The 20,324-nt window shown below is 50.1% G+C and overlaps 1 protein-coding gene and 1 pseudogene across 2 annotated transcripts; both read left to right on the top strand.

Annotated features, from left to right (window-relative positions):
* Positions 1-1,281: 1,281 nt before the first annotated feature.
* Positions 1,282-2,024, top strand: LOC101562349 (annotated as a pseudogene).
* Positions 2,025-4,048: 2,024 nt separating this feature from the next.
* Sgf29 (SAGA complex associated factor 29) lies at positions 4,049-20,274 on the top strand. Of its 2 annotated transcripts, none has more exons than XM_023719950.1 (10): positions 4,049-4,393; positions 6,838-6,928; positions 10,990-11,065; positions 11,729-11,801; positions 17,520-17,584; positions 18,623-18,752; positions 18,820-18,966; positions 19,140-19,175; positions 19,256-19,418; positions 20,021-20,274. In XM_023719950.1, exons 2-10 carry the CDS (start codon positions 6,854-6,856, stop codon positions 20,135-20,137), a joined length of 882 nt encoding a protein of 293 aa, XP_023575718.1. In that variant the 5' UTR covers positions 4,049-4,393; positions 6,838-6,853; the 3' UTR covers positions 20,138-20,274. The 2 variants fall into 2 exon arrangements, with proteins under 2 accessions (XP_023575718.1, XP_004622993.1); XM_004622936.2 differs by having other exon boundaries at positions 6,841-6,928.
* Positions 20,275-20,324: the final 50 nt, after the last annotated feature.

Below are 20,324 nucleotides of genomic sequence, written 5' to 3' on the forward strand. Positions count from 1 at the left end.
GCCAGCCAGACAGCTCAGCGGACTAAAGCACCTGCTTAGGCAGGCACAGGGACCAGGGTTCAATCTCCAGTGCTGGCCCTACCTCTGGGGCACGCTGAGATGGCCATTGAGACTGGGTGTGGTGGCACATGCCTATAATCCCAGTGCTTGGGAGGTTGAAAACAGGAGGATCACTGAGTCCGATCTGTGTAATGAGACCCTGCAGACCCTGTACTAAATACATTTTTAAAAAAAGAGCTGTTTATTTTGGCTCACACACTCAGCCTATGGTTGTCTGTCTCCACCACATAAACAGCCTGGTTAGGGACCTCTGGGAGGGCAAAGCTGTGCAGCCCACGGCAGCCAGGAAGCAGAGAGAGAAGGAAGGAGCCTGACGCTGCCAAATAGCTCAGTGGATTAAAGCAGAGCCAGGGGCTGGGAGTTCCATCCCTGGGGCCTGCTGTGCCAGCCCCGCCCCCAGGGCATGCTGAGACTGCTATTGAGACTGGGCATGGTAGCCTGTGCCTGTAATCCTAGCTCTTGGGAGGCTGTAAACAGGTGGATCACTACAAGTCTAATCTAGTAGTGAGACCCTGAACACCCTGTAGACCCTTCCCTAAAATATATTTTTTAAAAAAGAGGAAGGAGCCTGGCCAAAAATATACTCTTCCAGGTCACTGCCTCCAGTGACCACCTCCTACCAAGCCCCACTTCCTAACTGTGCTTTTAGCTATTGAGTTCATCAATGAACAACCCCCTGATGAGCACAGCAACCTAAGACCCACTCCCTCTCCAAACACAGGAGACTTTGGGGAACGTTTTAGGGTTAAACCATAACACCAACTAAACTTTCAGAGATGGGCATGGTGGTACACACCTGTAATTCCAGTACTCAGGAGGCTGAGGCAAGAGGATCACCACATGTTTAAGGCCAGCCTAAACTATATAAAGAAACCTTGTCTCAAAATAAAATAGGCTGGTGGCCCGCCAGGCAAGTGCAAGGTCCCAAGTTTGATTCCTGGTACTGCATGCCATGTTGGCCCAAAACTGGGCATGCCTGTAATCCCAGCACTGGGAGTGGGAACTGCATATCAAGACCCTTAATTGGAATAATAAAAAAATTAAAACAAAACATAAACATCACCAAAACCAAAACCAACACATTTTTATTAGTACATTTGCTGAAACCCCACACTTTAAAAAATTGAGGCGCAGAGGCAGCTCGTGCATCTGGGACACCCTAAAGTTAGGACTTTTCTTTGCACACCTGAGGCTGCCCGCTTTGGCTCTGCAGCTGTCATCATGCCACAGAATGAATATATTGAATTACACCATAAATGCTATCAGTACCGCTTGGATTACCATGAGAAAAAGAGACAGAAGGGAAGTCAAGAGGCTCATGAACATTCAAAGAAGGAAAAAAAAAAAAAAAAAAATTGGCCCGAAGGCTAAGCTCTATCACAAACAGCGCATGCAGAGAATATACAAATGAAGAGGACTGTCAAGATGCATGAAAAGAGAAACACCAAACAAAAGAATGATGAAAAGAATCCACAAGGAGCAGTCCTGCCTACCTGCTGGACAGAGAGGGACAGTCTCGTGCAAAAGTACTTTCCAACAGGATTAAGCAGAAACAAAAAGGTGGGCAAATGGAAAGTTCCTCTGCCCAAAGTTCGTGCGCAAGGAGAAACGGAAGTATGAAAAGTTATTTGAACTGGAAAGAGAAAAAAGAAGGCATGGAAGAGGAGGGTTACTAAAGCCTGCTTTGTTGGAGATGGTTTTACGAGAAAACCACCTAAGTACGAAAGATTCATTAGGCCAACGGGCTTCCGTTTTAAGAAGGCCCGTGGAACACATCCTGAACTGAAAGCCGCCTCTTGCCTGCCAATACTTGGTGTGAAAAAGAACCCTTCATCGCCACTGTATACAACTCTGAGTGTTATTACCAGAGGAACAGTGATTGAGGCGAACGTGAGGCCTTGTGACACAAGGAGGCAAGGTTATGGGGGGTCAATATGCCCCGGTGACCAACAATCCTGAAATGATGGCTGCATCAGTGCAGTCTTACTAATTCAACAGATGTTTCTTTCTTTCTTTCTTTTAATGAGCAGAATATATTTATTGAGGGAAAGAATGCTCCTGACCAAGAGAGGGACAGGAGGGGGGCCCCGAGTGGGTAGTTCCCCGGGAAGCTGTCACTTCCAGGGACTTTTATAGAGGAAAACCATGCGGTGAGGCGAGACTAAGGTAGTGGAGCACATGGAACTCGCTTAGGTGGGCATGAGGTGGGACAAAACTTTGGTCAACCAATGAGATCACAAGCACCATTGCTCAGGTAAAATTGATTAAATCCAGGACCAAATGGGGAAGCGAGTCACATAGCAAGGGGGCATGAATACAGGACAAGGTGTCTTCCTGTTGGGGTTGGGTTAGTGACTCATTTGGGCCCTTTTAAGGCAATTGATACCTAGTTAGGATATCAATCCCTGATGCCTATCCCTAGGGAAGTATGTAGCTGTGTTTCCTTTTTTTGTCTTGGTCTTCAGTTGTGGCCCATATGGGAGTGTTTTGACAGATGTTTCATACAGTAACTTCTTACACTTATTGACGACTACAGACCAATCAGGAAAACCATAATTTGAATACGACTGAACAACTTTCATGACTACATTCATCAAGATAACTATTTGGGGCCCGGGAGATAGCTCAGTAGAATAAGCCCTTGCCTGGCAAGTGCAGGGTCCTGAGTTCAATCCCCGGTACTGCAAAAAAAGAAAAAGAAAACTATTTATTAAATTGTAAAAACATTAAAATGGCCCAGTTTTACAAAAATAAAAATAAAAAAATTAAACATTGACATATGTCTACTTTAGAAAAGAAAGGGAAAAAAAGTAAGGAATACAAGATGAACTTTCTACACAACTGTGAACCCCAAATCTTTCCCACTAAGCAAATGCACTGGATGTTTGACACTCAAGAGAGACAGCTCCGGGGCTGGGAATATAGCTCAGTGGCACACCGCCTGCTTGGCAAATGCAAGGTCCTGAGTTTGATTCCGAAGAAGAAGAAGAAGAAGAAGAAGAGGAAGAAGAAGAAGAAGAAGAAGAAGGAGACAACCCTTGAGAACTCTATAAATGTGAAATTTGTGAAATCCCTCGTAGCATAATATTCACAAAACCAGAATACAGAACTGAGGTTTGGATAGTTGTGTCACTGACTGCGCTAGAAACCAAAGCAGTGCAAGTGTGATGACAAAATGATTCGCTAATATTTGAGTGGAAATAGTTTGTGTTGAAGTTTGAGAATCTATTACATACACAAGTGTCCATGGCCTACTATGTGCAAGGCACTGGGTACTGAGAAAACCCAGAGCAAAACTTCATATAGTTTGCAAATTTATCAAATAATCAACAAGCAAGTACATAGTTATAGGCTCTTGTAGGGGTTACATAAAAAATTATATCAGGGTAGCTTTCTTCTTATTATTATTATTTTGTGGTATCAGGGATTGAACTCATGACCTTGCACTTACCAGGCAAATGCTTATGCTGCTGAGCTATCTCCCCAGCCCTCTTCTCTCTCTTTTTGTATTCTTTTCTCTTCTTTCTTCCCTTCTTTTCCTCTTCTTTTTTTTTTTTTTTTTTTTTTTTTTTTGAGGCTGGGTCTCACTATGTAATGCGGATGGCCTTGAACTCATTTACATAATCCAGGCTGGCCTAGAACTCAGAAGGATCCTCTTGGCTCTGCCTCCCGAGTACTAGGATTACAGGTGTGCTCCACCTTATCCTATCAGAATAGCTTTTGATAAATACAACTATCATAACTAAATGTTCGCATGTCCACATCCTTCATTTTCTAGTAAGATTCTGTAAATGTGTAATTTCTGTGTCGAAAGATCTGCTTGTTTATAATTTATTTCCAATTTTTACAAATTTTTTATTTTATTAATACATGTTTGTAATTCACGCCCTTTACAATTATCTTGGGGAGCGGTTACATTATACATAGACTTTATTCTTTAGAGCAGTTTTAGAGTTTCGACAAACCTGAGCTGAAAGTATATAGGTCTCATATACTCCTTGGGGACCCTTCTTTCATGAATCAACATCAGGCGGCTTTTCGGTGATTCTGCTTTGCTCTATTAGAACTCAGTTCACAGCGAGGCACACGTGCCAAAGTGGAAACTACATTTCCCAGGAGGCAGCGCAGCGCGCCAACGTGCGCATGCGTAGAAGGGTCTGCCGCACTGGCCCACGCTTACAAAAAGGGAAAAAGCTTGTGTGGTTCTCGAGGGCCGCCAGTCTATGAACGGAAGTGTGTTGCGGCCCGCGGACTAAGGAAGTGTTCGAGGACTCGCCTGTTCCCGCCGTTGCAACTCCCAGTGACAGTGTTTCTTTCGCCTGGAACTCTCTGGGTGAGGCTAGGCCGTGGCCTGGGAACTCAGGAGAAACTGGGGAACGGCCGACCGCGACCTCCTCTGTGGGCCCGCGTTCCCTGTCTCGCCTGCCTGGGCGCCTCTGGGCTGCGGCGCGCACGCGCCCCGGCTGGCGCGGGGAGGGGCTGGGGAGGCCCCGTGCGCCTGCGCCTGCGCCTGCGCCCTGCGCGCTGCGCCGGGGCTGGGATGTTAAACCGGTGCAGGAGGACCGGCTGTCGGGGCGACCCCTGCGCGCCCGCGCTTTCTACTCTTTGCACCAGAAGTACCCGTCTTCTGAAAGAGAATAGAGCCGACGTGGTGGCGCATGCCTGTACGCGCGGCTGCTTGGGGAACTGAGGCAGGACGATTCCGAGTTTGAAGCGAGTCCAGGAAACTGGCAATTTAGCAAGAGCGTGTCCAAAAGAAATACGTGTGTATGTGTGTTCTGGGGAAAGTTTTCTGGCTTCAATCTCCAGCACCTCCAAAAATAAAGGCCGGGTGTGGTGGGGCACACCTGTAATCCCAGCGTTTGGGAGGCTGAGGAGGAGGATCGTTGTGAGTTCGGGACCAGCCTGGGCTACAAAGTGAACTCAGGGCCAGCTTGAACTGCATAGTGAGAGCCTGTCTCAGAAAGATAAAAGCAACCCAGCGTCGTCGTTCACCCACTGGCTACCTCCAAAGGCTTCAGTGTGTGCCCACCAGAGCCTTGTCCACTCCCAGTCTCTCTTGAGCCCACTCCAGGAGTCCTTGGCTCCACCACGCTAAAGAAACAGCTCTTTGCCCAAGCTGCTAGTGAGGTTTGGGTTGTCCAGTTCAGTGTTGGGTTAGTTCTTGTCTCTTAGCAGAATGTGCTGCAGTTCTCCAAATGCCTTCCTTTGGCTTGTTAGCCATCCTCTTGCCTTGCCTCTGGCTTCTCTTTCAATGATTTTTGCTCCCTTTTCTTTTTTCTTTTTTTTCTGTCTTTCTGAGAAAGGGCTTCACCGTGTAGCTCAGGCTGGCCTTGAGCTCACTTTGTAGCCCAGGGTGGTCTTAATCTCACAAGGAGCCTCCTGCCTCAGCCTGCCGGGTAGTAAGATTACAGGCGTGAGCGTTTTCTGTATTTTTAATAGCTGTATTACGCCGAGGCCTAACACTAGATGGCTTTTGTCTATTTCCTCCCTTAGCTTTCCCTATTTTGTACTGTAAATATAAATACCTTTTATTGTGCTATCAAATTTCTATCTTAAGCTCAGTGTTCTTTCTGCCTTGAACTCAAGATTCATAAGGATTCATAAAATTCAGCTCTGGTGTAACATCTCTTAAATATTTATTGGCATTTTGATTGTGTTCAAAACAGAAATTTTGAGTGGCTTTTTTTTTGGTTGAACCGGGGATTGAACTCAGGCCTTTGCGCTTGCCAGAAAAGCGCTTATTCTACTGAGCCATCCTCCTGGCCCCATAAATTTTGAGTTTTGTCCTTCACAAACCACACCTCAAATCTTACTCTTCCAGTGTCTTTGGTCAGAAACCATGAGACACCCATGATGCGCTTTTCTCCTTCTCCAGCAGCCTCTTAGCAACCTGCTGATCCTTGAGATTTTGAAGTTTTGCTTCTGAGTCAGTTGTAGCCTGTAATCCCAGCACTTAGAAGGCTAAGCCAGGAGGACTGATATGAATTGAGGATGGCCTGGACTGCACAGGAAGACCCAAGACCCTGTTTCAAACCAAACAAAAAAAGGAACTGTAGTCGTTGTTGTTGTTTGTTTGCTGACAGGAATATATTCTCAGAAATGTATCACTGGGTGATTTCATCGTAGGGTGTACTTACACAAACGTGGATGGTGTAGCCTGCTACATACCTAGACTACGTGCTGTGGGTGTGTGGTTTAGCCAGGCTAATACCCTGCACACGTGTCAGCTTCACTAAATGCTGGAGGCAGCTGTCACAAGATGGTATTTGTACGTCTAGATGTAGAAGAGGTACCGTAAAAATACAAGGTGATACAGGACCACCATTATGTATTTGCCTGTTGTTGAGGAATGTCATTCTGCATGACTGTATTTAATGTCTGCTTTTTTTTCTGAACTGTTTCCTAAGGGGCAGAGCCTGTTTATCTCATGCACTACTGTGTAACCCTCAGGCCTGCCAGAGAGTAGCTGGTTAGCAAACATAACTGAAGGAAGGAATTTATAAAGGGGAAATATCTCTTCTGCAAAGTAGGAAATAGTCTGAGAGTATTCTGGTAGAGACTGACTTTTTATTTTTATTTTGGAAATTGAACTCAAAATTGAACTGTAGCTCTGCACTGTATTGTTTGTTTGGCCCGGGCTGAACTTGGGATCCTCCAGCCTCAGCCTCTGAGCGCTGGGATGCAGCCATCAGCCCCCTCACCCGCCCTTCTGTCTTTCGAAGGGCTGGAGTCCAACCCGCGGTAGCCAGCAGCAAAGCCCCCTCCGCTCCCCCGCGGGCCACACCGTACCATGGCCCTCGTGTCTGCTGACTCTCGCATCGCAGAACTTCTCTCGGAGCTCCATCAGCTAATCAAGCAAACCCAGGTAGAATGACACGGTCCTTTGCCCCTAGAGCGGGGCAGGTGCTCATGCCGAGCCAGAGTGGGCCAGGGTGGGCTTGTGTTCCCAGAGATGGGCAGGCGGGAGCTGAGGAGATTCTAATAAGGGGGAGGAGAGGGGAGTTTTAAGTATGACAGCCAGTGCTATTGGATTTTGCTATGTGCAAAATATTTGAATTCATTTTGTGTAGGATTTTGAGAGATGGACTACATACTACACAATTCACCTATGTAAACTGTAGAGTTCATTGGCTTTTTTTTTTTTTTTTTTTTTTTTGTGGAACCGGGGATTGAACTCATGCCCTTGCACTTGCCAGGGAAGCGCTTATTCCACTGAGCCATCTCCCCGGCCCCTTCATTGGCTTTTAGTAGATTGTACTTCCCAGAAAATAAGCCCTAACAGGATTTCTCAGGGTTCTCATAATATAAACCCTACCCCAAAATAAGCCCCAGTTCAGATGTCAGCCAGATGGATACATTTAGTATATCTGTTACAACACACACCACATGTATTGAGTTATAAACCAATTTTAATGAGGGCCGGCCAAATAGCTCAGTGGATTAAAGCGCCTGCAAGCAGGCACAGGGGCAGGGTGTTCAATCCCCAGGCCTGCTGTGCCGTCCCCGCCCCTGAGGCGCACTGAGACAGCAATTGAGAGTGGGCATGGTGGCGCGCACCTGTAATCCCAGCTCTTGGGAGGCTGTAAACAGGAGGATCACTATGCATCCAGTCTAGTAGTGAGACCCTGAACACACTGTAGACCCCTCCTTAAAATACAGAAAAAAAATAATGTGTAACTGTAAATAAATGTTGACATTTGTATTTAAAATAAATGATAACATACAGGCCAGCCAGATAGCTCAGCAGACTAAAGCACCTGCTTAGGCAGAGCGCAGTGGCCGGGATTCGATCCCCAGCATAGCATGTCAGACCCGCCCTCCAAGGCACTGAGACAGCGATTGAGACTGGCGTGGTGGCACCTGTAATCCCAGTGCTTTGGAGTCTGAAAACAGGATAATCACTACAAGTCTGATCTACATAGTGAAACCCTGTAAACCTGTACTAAATACATTTAAAAAAAAATAAAATAAGTGATAATGTGAGTGCTAGCTAAGTATTTGTAAATAGCCAAATGGGTGCCTTAGGGTGAAAGTAAATGCCCATGAAAACAGATGAGCTCAAGACTTGGTGCCAGATGGCTAGCTGGGTGCAGCCCCAGTGCACAGATCGCACACTTGGTAAGGGAAGGACGTGGCTGTGGCTGATACAGATCTGCATAATTCAGTCTGTCATGCATTGGAACAGGCAGGCTTCGTGGGTGGGAGGTGCTTGTTTAAGGAGAGCTCTGTTGCTGCACACGATGGATGCTTATGGTCCACGGGAGATGGAGTCACAAGAAATTCAGGCTGGGGGCCGGGGAGATGGCTCAGTGGAATAAGCACTTCCCTGGCAAGGGCAGGGGCCTGAGTTCAATCCCTGGTTCCGCAAAAAAAAAGAAGAAGAAGAAGAAGAAATAGAAATTCAGGCTGGGCCGGGGATATACCTCAGCGGCAGTGCACCTGCCTGGCAGTGGTAAGGTCCTGAGTTCAATTCCCAGTACCAAGAAAAAAAAAAGACATTGAGGCTAGAATTCCAGGTTAAGAGAGTTATAACAACATTCAACAATATGGCATGACTATTTTTTTTGTTCAGCTCAGCCTGCCCTGAGTATGGAGCTGGCTCAGCATGTGGTGCCAGGGATTAAACTTCGGTCCTCTGCGCCTGCCTAAGCTTGCCTAAGCAGGTGCTTTAGACTGCTAAGCTGGGGGCCTGCCCCTTAGCTCAGTTCTTTAGGGGCTGGGGAGTTGGCTCAGTGGTAAGCGCTTCCCTGGCAAGCGCAAGGGCCTGAGTTCAATCCCCAGTTCTGGAAATAAAAAAAAAAAAGGTTAGACTGCTAAACTATCTCACCAGCCCCACGTGACTATATGTAAATAAATATAGCTTTTTTAATGTGAAAAAATGGAGATTGTTATACATAAAAAAAAGACATTCTCTAAAAATAAGCCCTTGGGACTGGAGAGATGGCTCAGTGGTCTAAAGCACCTACTTGGAACAAGCTTGGCAAAGCAGGGACCACGATTCTAATCCCCCACCACCTTCCGATCTCCAGCCCTGCCCCCTGGTGGGCTGAGCTGGCCACACACACAATAAATAAATGTAAAATAAATAAATAAAAAAATACGCTAAAAAATAAAATAAAATAAAAAATAAAAATAAGCCCTGTTAGATCTTTTGCAACAAAAGTAATATGAAGCCAAGTGTGTGAGTACACTCCTATAATCGCAGCCCTTGGAGGCTGAGGCTGGAGGATTGTTGTTTGAGGCCAGCCTGGGCTACAAGGTGAGTTCAAGGCTAGCCTGAACTGCGTAGTGAGACATGTCTGAAAAAGGCAATCGACCGATAAATAAGACCTGGCCTTATTTTGGGGAAAACACGGTTTTCACAGACTTTATCACAATTTCAAAACTTTTATCACCTGCCAAAAATGTCCCGCACACATTACCAATCACTGCCCTTTTATCTTTATCCTTTTATTCCATAAACAAACACTGTTGAGCAAGAGCTGGTCAAAGACAAATCTTTTTATTTTTCAATTTTTTCTTTTTTTTCTTTTTTTTTTTTTTTTAAGACAGGTAAAAGGCTAGTATTGACTCATTATATAGTTCAGGCTAGTTTTGAACTCATAAAAATGCTTTACCGGGCACAGTGGCATAAGCCTGTAATCCTAGCATTTGGGAGGCTGAGGCAGGAGGATCATGAGTTTGAAGGAGGAGGTCCTGTTGGGTCGGAGTACAAGCTCTTTCCCAAGGGAGGACACACGTTTTGCGCCAGTTGCTCCCAGCTAGGGTTCGCCAGGCCTTGGTCCCACTGAGATGTAACCTGCCCTGAGGATTCGGCTGCATGCAGCCTTCCTGGACTGTGTGGCTGCTCCCCGGGGCCTTTGGACCTTAAGGCAATGTCTATAAACCTGCGAGAAACCCTTTTTTTTTTTTCTTTTTAAAACAGAATCTGGGCTGGGGAGATGGCTCAGTAGAATAAGTGATTACCTGGCAAGCGCAAGGGCCTGAGCTCAATCCCCGGTTCTGCCAAAAAAAAACAAAAACAAAACAGAGTCAGGCTTTATAGTTCCAGCTGTCTTTGAACTTACCCAGGCTGACTGTAAACTCACTGTGATCTTGCTCGGGTGTGCGCCACCCCACCTGGCTTCCTTTTTCTTTTAAATTGTTTTCCATCCATAAATATGGGGGTGTTAAGTCACAGGTAGCACACTGGTGTGTTGGGCTTGCCGCTGCTCCGGGGGTTCCCTCATTCCTCCCTCCCTCCCTCCCTCTCCCTCTCTCCACCCCCTCCCCTCTTCCTCCCTCCCCCTCTCCATCCCCCTTCCCCCTTCCTCTTCCCCCCTCCACCCCTCCCTCCCCCTCTTCCTCTTTCTCCCCCCTCCCTCCATCCCTCCCTCCCTCCCTTTCTGTTTTTCTGTTTTTTTGAGACAGGATCTTGCTGTGTAGTCCTTGAGCTCACTTTGTACCCCAAGCTGGCCTCAAACTCCCACCAGTCCTCCTGCCTCAGCCTCACAGGTGCCAGGATTACAGGTGTGCGCCACCACACCTGGCCTTAATTTCTGGAGTATTGATTCCATTTTATTGACCTGTAATTTAGTACCTCACCATCTCGATTACTGTAACATTGAACCTGAAAATGGTGGCCCTTCAACCTTGTCGTCTTCTTCCGGTTTGGGCTAACGTGGGTCTCTGCACTTCTCCACATTTTAGGATAAAGCTGTCAGTTTCTGCCAAGAAATCAGCGAAAATTTTATGGAGATTCTGTTGACTCTGTAGAGCACTTTGTCTTTTTCTGAAGGGTTATCAGAAGACATAACTAAGGGTTTAGTTTTGATGGCTTCGGTGGTTCTTGCTCTAGTCGGGGAAGGCAGTTGGACTTCCCTTGCGGTGGGTTTGCGGGACGGGAGGCGGGCGCGGCGCGGCATGAGGGCGCCTCGTGTCTCCCAGGAGGAGCGCTCGCGGAGCGAACACAACTTGGTGAACATCCAGAAGACCCATGAGCGCATGCAGACCGAGAACAAGAGTGAGTAGCGGCTCAGCTGAGGACAAGGGGGCGGGGGCGGGGTGGGGGCGAGAGCTGACTGGGGTGAGGCTGTCACGGTTGCGGAGGGCGCGCTCCTGTTAGCTGCATTTCCAGAGAGTAGCGCTGCTTAGAGCTGCTTAGATCGCAGGCGCAGCGTTTCCTTGGGCTGAGAGAGCGCAGGCGCAGCGTTTCCTTGGGCTGAGGCCCTGAGGTGATCCTGGACTGGTAACGGTGGCTCAGCCCTGAAACACCTCCACGTCCCTCGGCCCCGAGGAACTGTGTGGAGGACGCACCCTCAGAGTGCATGGCCCCCTCACCTGGGGCTTCCTGGGGCAGAGCTGCCCCTGGTCCCCACTGTGCCCGTCCTCCTGTAGTGGTCACACCCTGCACTGGTGTTTCCAGTTCTGACTGGCTGCCAGGGTTGTCTGTTGTGCCGACAGACAGCTTCTGTACGTGTTGTGACTTGGGAAGTTCACAGCATGCTCTCGGTGTGGTGGTGACATCTGTACGGCGTGGAGGTGTGGACTTACTGAATGGGGCGTCCGCCCGCAAGCGCCTCTGAGCCAGGGCTGCCCACGCTGCAGGCCCTGGCTCCCTGGGCTTCTGAGTCCGTGTCCTGGATGCCGCTGTGTTGCTCACAGCTCCCTGTTCTTGTGCTTATAGTTTCTCCGTATTTCCGAACAAAGCTGCGCGGCCTCTACACAACTGCCAAGGCTGATGCGGAGGCCGAGTGCAAGTGAGTACCGTCCAGGGCCCCACCCTGCCGCCTGTCCTGGGGAGGAGAGGCCTCCTGCGTGCCTGGGGTGGTCACCTCAGTTGAGACTCAGTTGCCTCATCCTTAAACTAGAGGTAGCAACACTCTGCAGGACTGTGTCCATTAAATGGGATAAGCCATGGACAGTACCTGAGGCCCGCAGTCCAGACTCTGCCCAGCCCTAGCGGTGAGAACTGCGTCCTCTGCTGCGGCCCTTCCGAGCTCTTCTGTGCTTACCTCATTTGACCCTCGTGGTGCTCCTTGAGGAGCCTGTGCTGTTACTGCTGTTTTACAGATGAAAAACCCAAGACACAAGGGGTTGCATAGTCCACCCAAAGCCATAGCAGGTAGGTAGGTAGGGAAACCTGACTTTTTTCCCCATCTGTGGGTACAAGGGTTGAACCCAGTTAACTTCACACTGGGCTATCTCCTCACCATTTTCAAACTTTTGAGACAGGATCTTGCTAAGTCACCCAGGCTGGACTTGAAGTTAGGATCCTCCCGCCTTAGCCTCCAAGAGATTTGGGGTTATGGGTATATGCTGACACCCCTGGCTGGGAGGCCTGATTTTTAAGCCTGAAATCTATGCTCTTTAACATTCTGCTGCTGGGCCAGGGAGATGGCTCAGTGGAATAAGCGCTTCCCTGGCAAGCACAAGGCCCTGAGTTCAATCCCCGGTTCCACCAAAAAAAAAACAAAAAAAAACCATTCTGCTGGGTGATACAATAATGGCTTTCCAAGACACAAGCTCACAAGCTTTTTTTTTTTTTTTTTTTTTTTTATTGGTGGAACTGGGGATTGAACTCAGGACCTTGTGCTTGCCAGGGAAGCACTTATTCCACTGAGCCATCTCCCCAGCCCCTACGAGCTTGTTTTTAATAAAATAATTTTAGTTACAAAAAAAGAAGTTTCAGTAAAGCCAGGGAGATAGCTCAGTGACACAAGTGCCTGCCTGGCAAGTGCAAGATCCTGAGTTCAATTTCCAGTATCAAAAAGAAAAACTATTTATAGAAATGTAAAACTATGTAATATATTAAAACTATTAAATATAAAACTATATATGGTTTTAGGAGTGGGTTTTTTGTTTGTTTTTTGTTTTTTTGCAGAATCAGGGATTGAACTCAGGCCCTTGAGCATGCCAGGCCAGTGTTTATGCTCCTGAGCCATCTCCCTGGCCCTTATATATGGTTTTATTGTATTTACTTTTTAGTGTAGGTTGTGCCCAAGAAATTAATGTCCTAATGCCCCAATAACTCATAACCTGCAGTTTACATAGCTGCTTTGCTGCTGGGCATGGTGACGTGTATACATAACCCCAGCACTTGAGAGGCTGACGCGGGAGGATCCCTGTGAGTCCGAGGCCAGCCTGGACATATAGTGGGACCCCGTCTCAAACAGTGATTGCTTTGTACGTGCAGGGCCCGGGGAGCACGGGCCACGGGGCAGGCCAGCCCTCTGAGCATCAGAGTACCCGGTGCTCTCCCCTCCACCTGTGTGCTCCCTGCCCTCCATCGTGGGGGCCCGGCCCTTGGTTTCTTTCACCTTCAGCATCCGTTCTGCAGGCCTTCGCTGTGCTCTGCCAAGTCTGGCCCATTGCCTCAGGTGACAGGGAGGGAGAGCGTCCTTCCTTGGAGGCCCAATCCAGAAGGAGAGACACTGGAACAACAGCTGCTGGGTGGCATAGTTGGTAGCCGGCAGAGAGGAGGGGTCTGGGGAGGCCTTGGAGAGGAGAAGAGGCTTGAGCTTGTCCTCAAGGTGGGAATCAGTAGACAGATGAGGTGGAGAGCTCAGGCAGCAGGGACAGTGTGTGCTGAGAGCCTGGAAGCAGAACTGCAGGGGGGCGGGGGGCAAGATTTGAGGGCCTCCTTGGGGATGGGTCTTCTCCTGAAGGCCACCTGAGGCCTTAAGAAAAATAATAGCTCAGGAAAAAAAGATAATTTTATTTAGTAGTCATTATTTTCTATGTTTGAAATTATCTTTCTTCTAATTGACTGACTGAGGCATTGGAAGAACTCCAAAACTGCAAAAGATGTTGTTCAGTGAAAGCTTAATAAAAATATTACATACTGTCAAAGAAAAAAATAATAATAATAGCTGGGTTGGGTTCCAGGCTGACTGGGAAAGCAGGCCTGGGGTGCTGAGGGGTAAGTGGGCCAGCAGCAGTGGGGCGAGGACGAAGGGCGGCTCCAAGACCAGCTTCCTAGAGCAAGCAGATCAGGGGCCGCTTGACCGAGGGGACACTTACAGTTCCAGGGTTTTAACCTTAGACAAGCGGTCTTGTGGGGTTTCTTGTGCCAAGTTGGGGCAGAGCCGAGTGGCGTGGATTTGGAGGAAGAGGCAGTGAGTTCTGATGGAGCTGCTGCCGCCCTGAAACAGCTACTTCCTCGGTTGCCCAGCTTTCCCACCCCCTAGCCCCAGTTTGCAGATTATCACCTGGCCAGTCAGGCCTTTTTCCTCACCTGGACTGGAGTGGCTGGTGTACAGTTAGAGCCATTTGTGCTGTGTCAGAGGTGTGTGTGTGTGTGTTGCGTGCACCTGTGATTCCAGCTTGTGGCCTCGTGCGCGCTTTGCAGCTCTATGCTGAGCCACACCCCAGCCCCTCACCAGAGAGTGAAAAGTAAGCTGTGCCTTTCAGCCCAACTGTGGGCAGAGTGAGACTGGAACACGTGGGTGGGCAGTCCCTGGCTCAGTGTTACTGTCACGAGCGTGCTGGCAAACGCAGGGCCCGCCTCACATGCTGCCGCCGTCTCACTCTTTCAGACTTACACCTTCACACATTTATTCCCTACATGTGAGCCAGGCCTTTTAGTCAGTACCGTGCTGGGAAAGCTTACAAGCGAGGCCGGGGAGATGCCAGCTCAGCTGCCGTAAGGTTTCTGTAGTCCGTGTGGGGAGATCCCGTGTCCTTGAGTGTTGATCGGGATGACAATCTGGATGCGCTAACAAGTTTTCTGAAAACAGTGCTTCCTGAAAACAGTTGTACACAGCTATGGTACAGTTCTCAAAGTCAGGACATTCACTCAGATATAAAGGTGAGCTGGGTGTGGTGGCGTATGCCCTGTAATCCAGCACTTGGGAGGCTGAGGATTGAGTCAACCCGGGCGATTTAATGGTTTAGCAAGATCCGTCTCAGAGTAAGAGCTAAAAAGGAGCAAAGGTGTATCTCCATCGGAAGGCCCTGGGCTCGGTTCCCACTGCTGCAACATGAAGCAGTTGTCCGTAGATAGCTGTTACACCAACAGGCCAGGCTGCTTACTGCAGATCGCCGTCAGCCTCCTGGATTTATTCCTGGCGCTCAGCTCTGGGGGCCCAGTGGCCTCCCGGCCCACCTGGCTGCTGGCCTGCGCCGGGCTCCTGTGGCCAGCCCCCTCCTGGCACGCCCCACAGAGCCAGGGCTTCTGGATGCTCCCAAGCTCACGGTCCTAATGGAGGCCTTTATGTCATGAGGACTTTTGTTCTGGGGATTAAACCCAGACCCTAATTTCTTATAGGCAAGTGCTCTACCAGCCCCTTTACATTTTGTTTTCAAACAAGGTCTGAGGTGTGTTTAAAAATAAAATGAATATTTAAATAAAATTTATTAAAGGACACTGTCATTAATCCCCCTTGTAATACTTCAAACATACCCATCATTCTTGGCAATGTGGCTTCTACTGTAAGGTTTTTATTTATTTTCTGTTAACCATATTTTTTAATCACACCCTGTACATTGCCCAGGCTGGCTTTGAGCTTCCATTCCTCGCACCTCAGGCTCTCGAGCAGCTGGGGTAGCAGGCAGTGCCCCTGCGTCCATCCTGTGGGGCACTGAATGAATGTTTGCTGGAGGACTGGACTGAGGTTTACCATAGGAGGCGAGAATAAGATGACCTGCATCAGAGGCCTTGCTGCCGGCTACCATTGAGAGTCTCTGGGGACAGTTCCTGAGACCAAGCCTGAAGCTGCCCGATGGTGGCCTGCACTGTTCCTGGGCCTGTGTCCATGCCAGGCTCTGTGCCCCTGTGGTCGTGCGGTGATGAGTCCCCATCCCTCTGATTCTCTGAGCCAGGGCAGTTGCCCAGGGTCCCAGGGTTCTGCTTTTACCTGTCCCACCTAGGACAGACCCTGGGATGTCATATCTGACCTCATCTCAAGAGCTGGTTGGGGGCTGGTGAGATGGCTCAGTGGTCTAAAGCACCTACTTAGAACAAGCTTAGCAAAGCACAGGGACTGCGGTTCAATCCCCAGCACCACATGCCAGCCAGCCCCGCCCCCTGGTGGGCTGAGCTGGCCCCCCCCACAAATAAAATAAATTTTAAAAAAGCTGGTTAGGAAGGGGAAGGAGAACAATGAAAGAAAGGGAAAATGGAAATAAAGCTGTAAATGAGAGGAAGAGTGGTTGAGGAATGCAAGGGGATTAGAAAACAAAAGAGCAAACCGCATCATGCGTAGTACAGATTGCCTGTGATGAACGTGATCACTGTGTCTATCATGAACGTGATCATTGTGTCTATCAAAGTTGTACAAATAAACTTTTTTTTTTAATTTTATTTATTTATATGTGTGTGTGTGTGTGTGTGTGTGTGTGTGTGTGTGTGGCCAGCTCAGCCCACCAGGGGGCGGGGCTGGCTGGCATGTGGTGCTGGGGGATTGAACCGCGGTCCCTGTGTTTTGCTAAGCTTGTTCTAAGTCGGTGCTTTAGACCACTGAGCCATCTCACCAGCCCCACAAATAAACTTTTAAAAAAGTTTGGGGCCAGGGAGATAGCTCAGTGGAATAAGCACTTGCCTGGCAAGCTCAAGAACCTGAGTTCAATCCCCGGTTCCGCAAAAAAAAAAAAAAAAAGTTTTAAAGAAAGCTGAAGCAGTTCTGCAGGACCAGATGTACTCGGGGCAAAGCAGCCCTGCTTGCCCCACATAACTGTGGGGTTCAGCTTTCTCTTGGGGGCTTTAGCCTGCTACGTCCCGGTATGTTGCCATTTGTGCTTTGAGGGTGGAAAAACAGGGCTGGGGGATTGCTCCATGGTAGGTTGCCTGCCTAGCGTGTGTGTACAGAGCCTTGGGTTCACTCTCCAGTGCCATGAAAGCACAGCCACAAAAAGACACAGACACATCCACAGTGCAGAGGCCACATATTTTGCAACATGTGTCCATGGGCAATTTTCTCACTGTGCAAACGTCCCTGGGCATTTTCATAAACCTAGATGGGAACCTTTTGGCACTTCGGTGGTAACAAGCAGCTGGCTGTGGCCCACGTGGTTTGCCACTGCTGCTCTAGGTCATCCTGTCTGGTGCATTGATGCAGTGAGGAGGTGCTGTAAACAGACGCACGCTGTGCTCACAGTTAACATTCCAACTTGCACAAGTGAAATAGTAGATAGCAAACCTGGTAGTCGCTTAGCGTCATCACCCAGCACACTCTATGGTGTGTACCTCTCATAAGAGAGCAGGATAGTAGGGTCTCTATATCAGCACCGCCTCGGGCGTGTGTTGTACAACATCAGGATGACTGAGCCCAGACGACAGCTTGGCTGCTCCATGATAACCTCACAGGGCCACCTTTTATATGCAGCCCGTTGTTGTCTGCCGTCTCTGTGCCATGAATAACTACACTTAGAGTAAGTAGCTTCCAGCTGCAGCACTGACCTCAGGAACTTGGCCATCAGCAGGAAAGGAAGCCATGCCATCTGCCTCACCAACTTCTCTGTCCCCTTCCTGCTCGTAGCATCCTCCGGAAGGCCCTGGACAAGATCGCTGAAATCAAGTCTCTCTTGGAAGAGAGGAGGATTGGTGAGTGGGAGAGCACATGCAGGTGTTTCCTGACCAGGCAGAGTGAGACAGCGCAGGCGTCCTGGAGGGGGCCCTGTTCGCACCCCGACAGTCACTCCACGGGGTTCCTGACAAAGTGTCCAGGCAGGGTGTCCCTCACTTCCCCTAAACACTGGGAATCCACCCCCAGCACTCACGTTCTCTGCACCCATGCCCCAGGCTGGTCCTGTCCCTCCCTCCCTGGTCTGGTCTTGTGTTTCTTGGTGCAGTAATAACCTGAGGATTCAGAAAAGCCCTGAGTCCTTAAGTCAGGTGAAAGGTGCTTTCCGAGCATGCTGGCTTCCCAAGCATGCTGGCTCCAGTCACCATTGCCTGGGCCTTCTCATCTCTTGGAACGGTGGGCAGATGCCTCACTGTCTGTGCTGATCCGTTGCCATCTGGGTCCTCGTAGCAGGTGTGTTGTGCCAAGGCTGAGAGGCTGAAGGGCCCCAGTGGATCCTGTGGTTGTCAGTGTTTGGTTGAATACAACGTGTATTTGTAGAAAAGTTAGTGTAATGTTTTGGCCATAGGAAACTTGAAGGAAGCTTGCACACTTTTGTGACCACCCACCTAGAACGTGAGCCAGGCGCAACGGTTCAGACCTTTGCTCGCAGCTACTGAGAGGCTGAGACAGGAGGAACATGCATGTTTGGGCCAGCCTCAGTAATACAGTGAGACTCAGTATCAAAACAAGATCTTCAAGGGGCCAGGGTGTGGCTGAGGGGTAGAGTGGTTGCCTGGCGTGGGTGCTGCCCTGGCTTCAATCCCTAGAACTGGAGGAAAAAGAATAAGCGGAGGTGAATGAGCACCTCAGAAGCCCCAGTGTGGCGCCATCCCGTTCCTTCTCCCCAGGGCCCACTGTGCTTTTGTCTCCAGTCTGGCAGTGTAGCTGCCAGTCTCCAACCTTGGACAGCTGGAGGAGGGGCAGGGGTGGTCCCTAGAAGTGCAGGGCTCCCCGCTGAGCTCTGCAGCACCTGCAGGGTGCCAGGCAGGTCTCAGGGCCTCCCTTCCTCCCCACAGCGGCCAAGATTGCAGGTCTTTACAATGACTCGGAGCCCCCACGGAAGACCATGAGGAGAGGGGTGCTGATGACCCTGCTGCAGCAGTCAGCCATGACCCTGCCTCTGTGGATCGGGAAGCCTGGTGACAAGTGAGGCAGGGCTGGCACGGGGGCGGCTGGTGTCACAGGGCCAGACTGACGCTCCCTGTCCCCCCAGGCCCCCACCTCTGTGCGGGGCCATCCCAGCGTCGGGAGACTATGTGGCCAAGCCTGGAGACAAGGTTGCTGCACGGGTGAAGGCAATGGACGGGGATGAGCAGTGGATCCTGGCTGAGGTGGTCAGCTACAGCCATGCCACCAACAAGTGAGCAGACCCCTGTCTGCCCTGGCCACACCTTCCTTGCCACCTTCTACCTGTCTGAAGCATTCCACATCACGGTGGCCTGTGGCCCACCCAGCCCCCTCCCTCATCCCGCCGACTCCCCAACTGGCCTGGGGCTCTGACGGCACCTGCTCATTTCCTCCTGTCATCCACAGGTATGAAGTAGATGACATTGATGAAGAAGGCAAAGAGTGAGTGTCCCTGAGGGGGCGGGCAGCTGGGCGTCTCGGGAGGTTTCTCCCTAGCTGTGGCCTGACACATTCGCCCCCAGGAGACACACACTCAGCCGCCGGCGGATCATCCCACTGCCGCAGTGGAAGGCCAACCCTGAGACAGACCCAGAGGCCTTGTTCCAGAAGGAGCAGCTAGTGCTGGCTCTGTACCCACAGACCACCTGCTTCTACCGGGCACTGATCCACACCCCCCCACAGCGGGTAAGGCGTCTGTGCGCAGAGAGGCCTTTTGGGCCCCTGGTATGTGTCCTGTGTCCCTTTCTGCACCTCTTCCATGCCCGAGGGTGCCCCTACTCCTGCTTGTCTGTGTCTGTCCTGGAGCCGCTTCCATCCAGCCTGGCAACCTTAGCCATCCCCAATTGGGCAAGCTGCTGGGCCTGCTCTCAGACTTGACTTTAGCAGTCGGTGGAACCCGAGCCCAGCCTGCGCTGTCCAGAATTCTTCCTACACCGGCATTGGTCCTGTGTTACCAGCTGCACCCTAGAGGCAGTTTCCTGCCCTCTTGCTGCCTCTGCTCTTCTGGCTTGGCCTGGATCCCTTTAACAAGGGCTCGCATATGCAGCAGCTCCCTTACAGCTGTTGCCCAGGTCTGGTGAGGCGAGGCCCCCTCTCCTTCCTCTTTATCCCCGGCCCTTCACCCACAGAACTGAGGTGACCCTCTGAGCCTCTTGACTCGGGGTGAAGATGAGGCCAGGATAAGCTGGGAGTGGACACCCTGTGTGTCTTCTGCTGCGCCAAGGCTTGGGCCCAAGGCAGGCCGAGCCTGGAGGCCACTCACCAGCCCATTGTGTCTCCCCTGCCAGCCCCAGGATGACTACTCTGTCCTGTTTGAAGACACGTCCTACGCAGATGGCTACTCCCCACCTCTCAACGTGGCGCAGAGGTATGTTGTGGCATGTAAGGAGCCTAAGAAAAAGTGAAGAAGGCTGGCAGACACGGCCGGCTGCTGCCTGCAGACCTCCAACGACCAAAAGGGATTTTCTTTGAGCAAATAAATACTTATCCCCACCCATGACTCCTGGGCCTCACGCCCTCATCAAAACAAGGCAGCTGGTGTGCTGGGGACCGGCGGAGGGGAGGGCGGCCTCTGGTGTCCCTGGGACCTGC

Source organism: Octodon degus, unplaced genomic scaffold, assembly GCF_000260255.1.
Source record: "Octodon degus isolate 3935 unplaced genomic scaffold, OctDeg1.0 scaffold00001, whole genome shotgun sequence".
Classification (NCBI taxonomy): Eukaryota; Metazoa; Chordata; class Mammalia; order Rodentia; family Octodontidae; genus Octodon; species Octodon degus.

What these genes read in the sequence shown, in the direction of transcription:
- Sgf29 (XM_023719950.1), top strand. Translation starts at nt 6,854, where the DNA reads ATGGCCCTCGTGTCTGCTGACTCTCGCATCGCAGAACTTCTCTCGGAG. An exon ending in ATTGATGAAGAAGGCAAAGA is followed by an intron (nt 19,176 to 19,255) that starts GTGAGTGTCCCT and finishes ATTCGCCCCCAG; the next exon opens with GAGACACACACTCAGCCGCC. An exon ending in TCCACACCCCCCCACAGCGG is followed by an intron (nt 19,419 to 20,020) that starts GTAAGGCGTCTG and finishes CTCCCCTGCCAG; the next exon opens with CCCCAGGATGACTACTCTGT.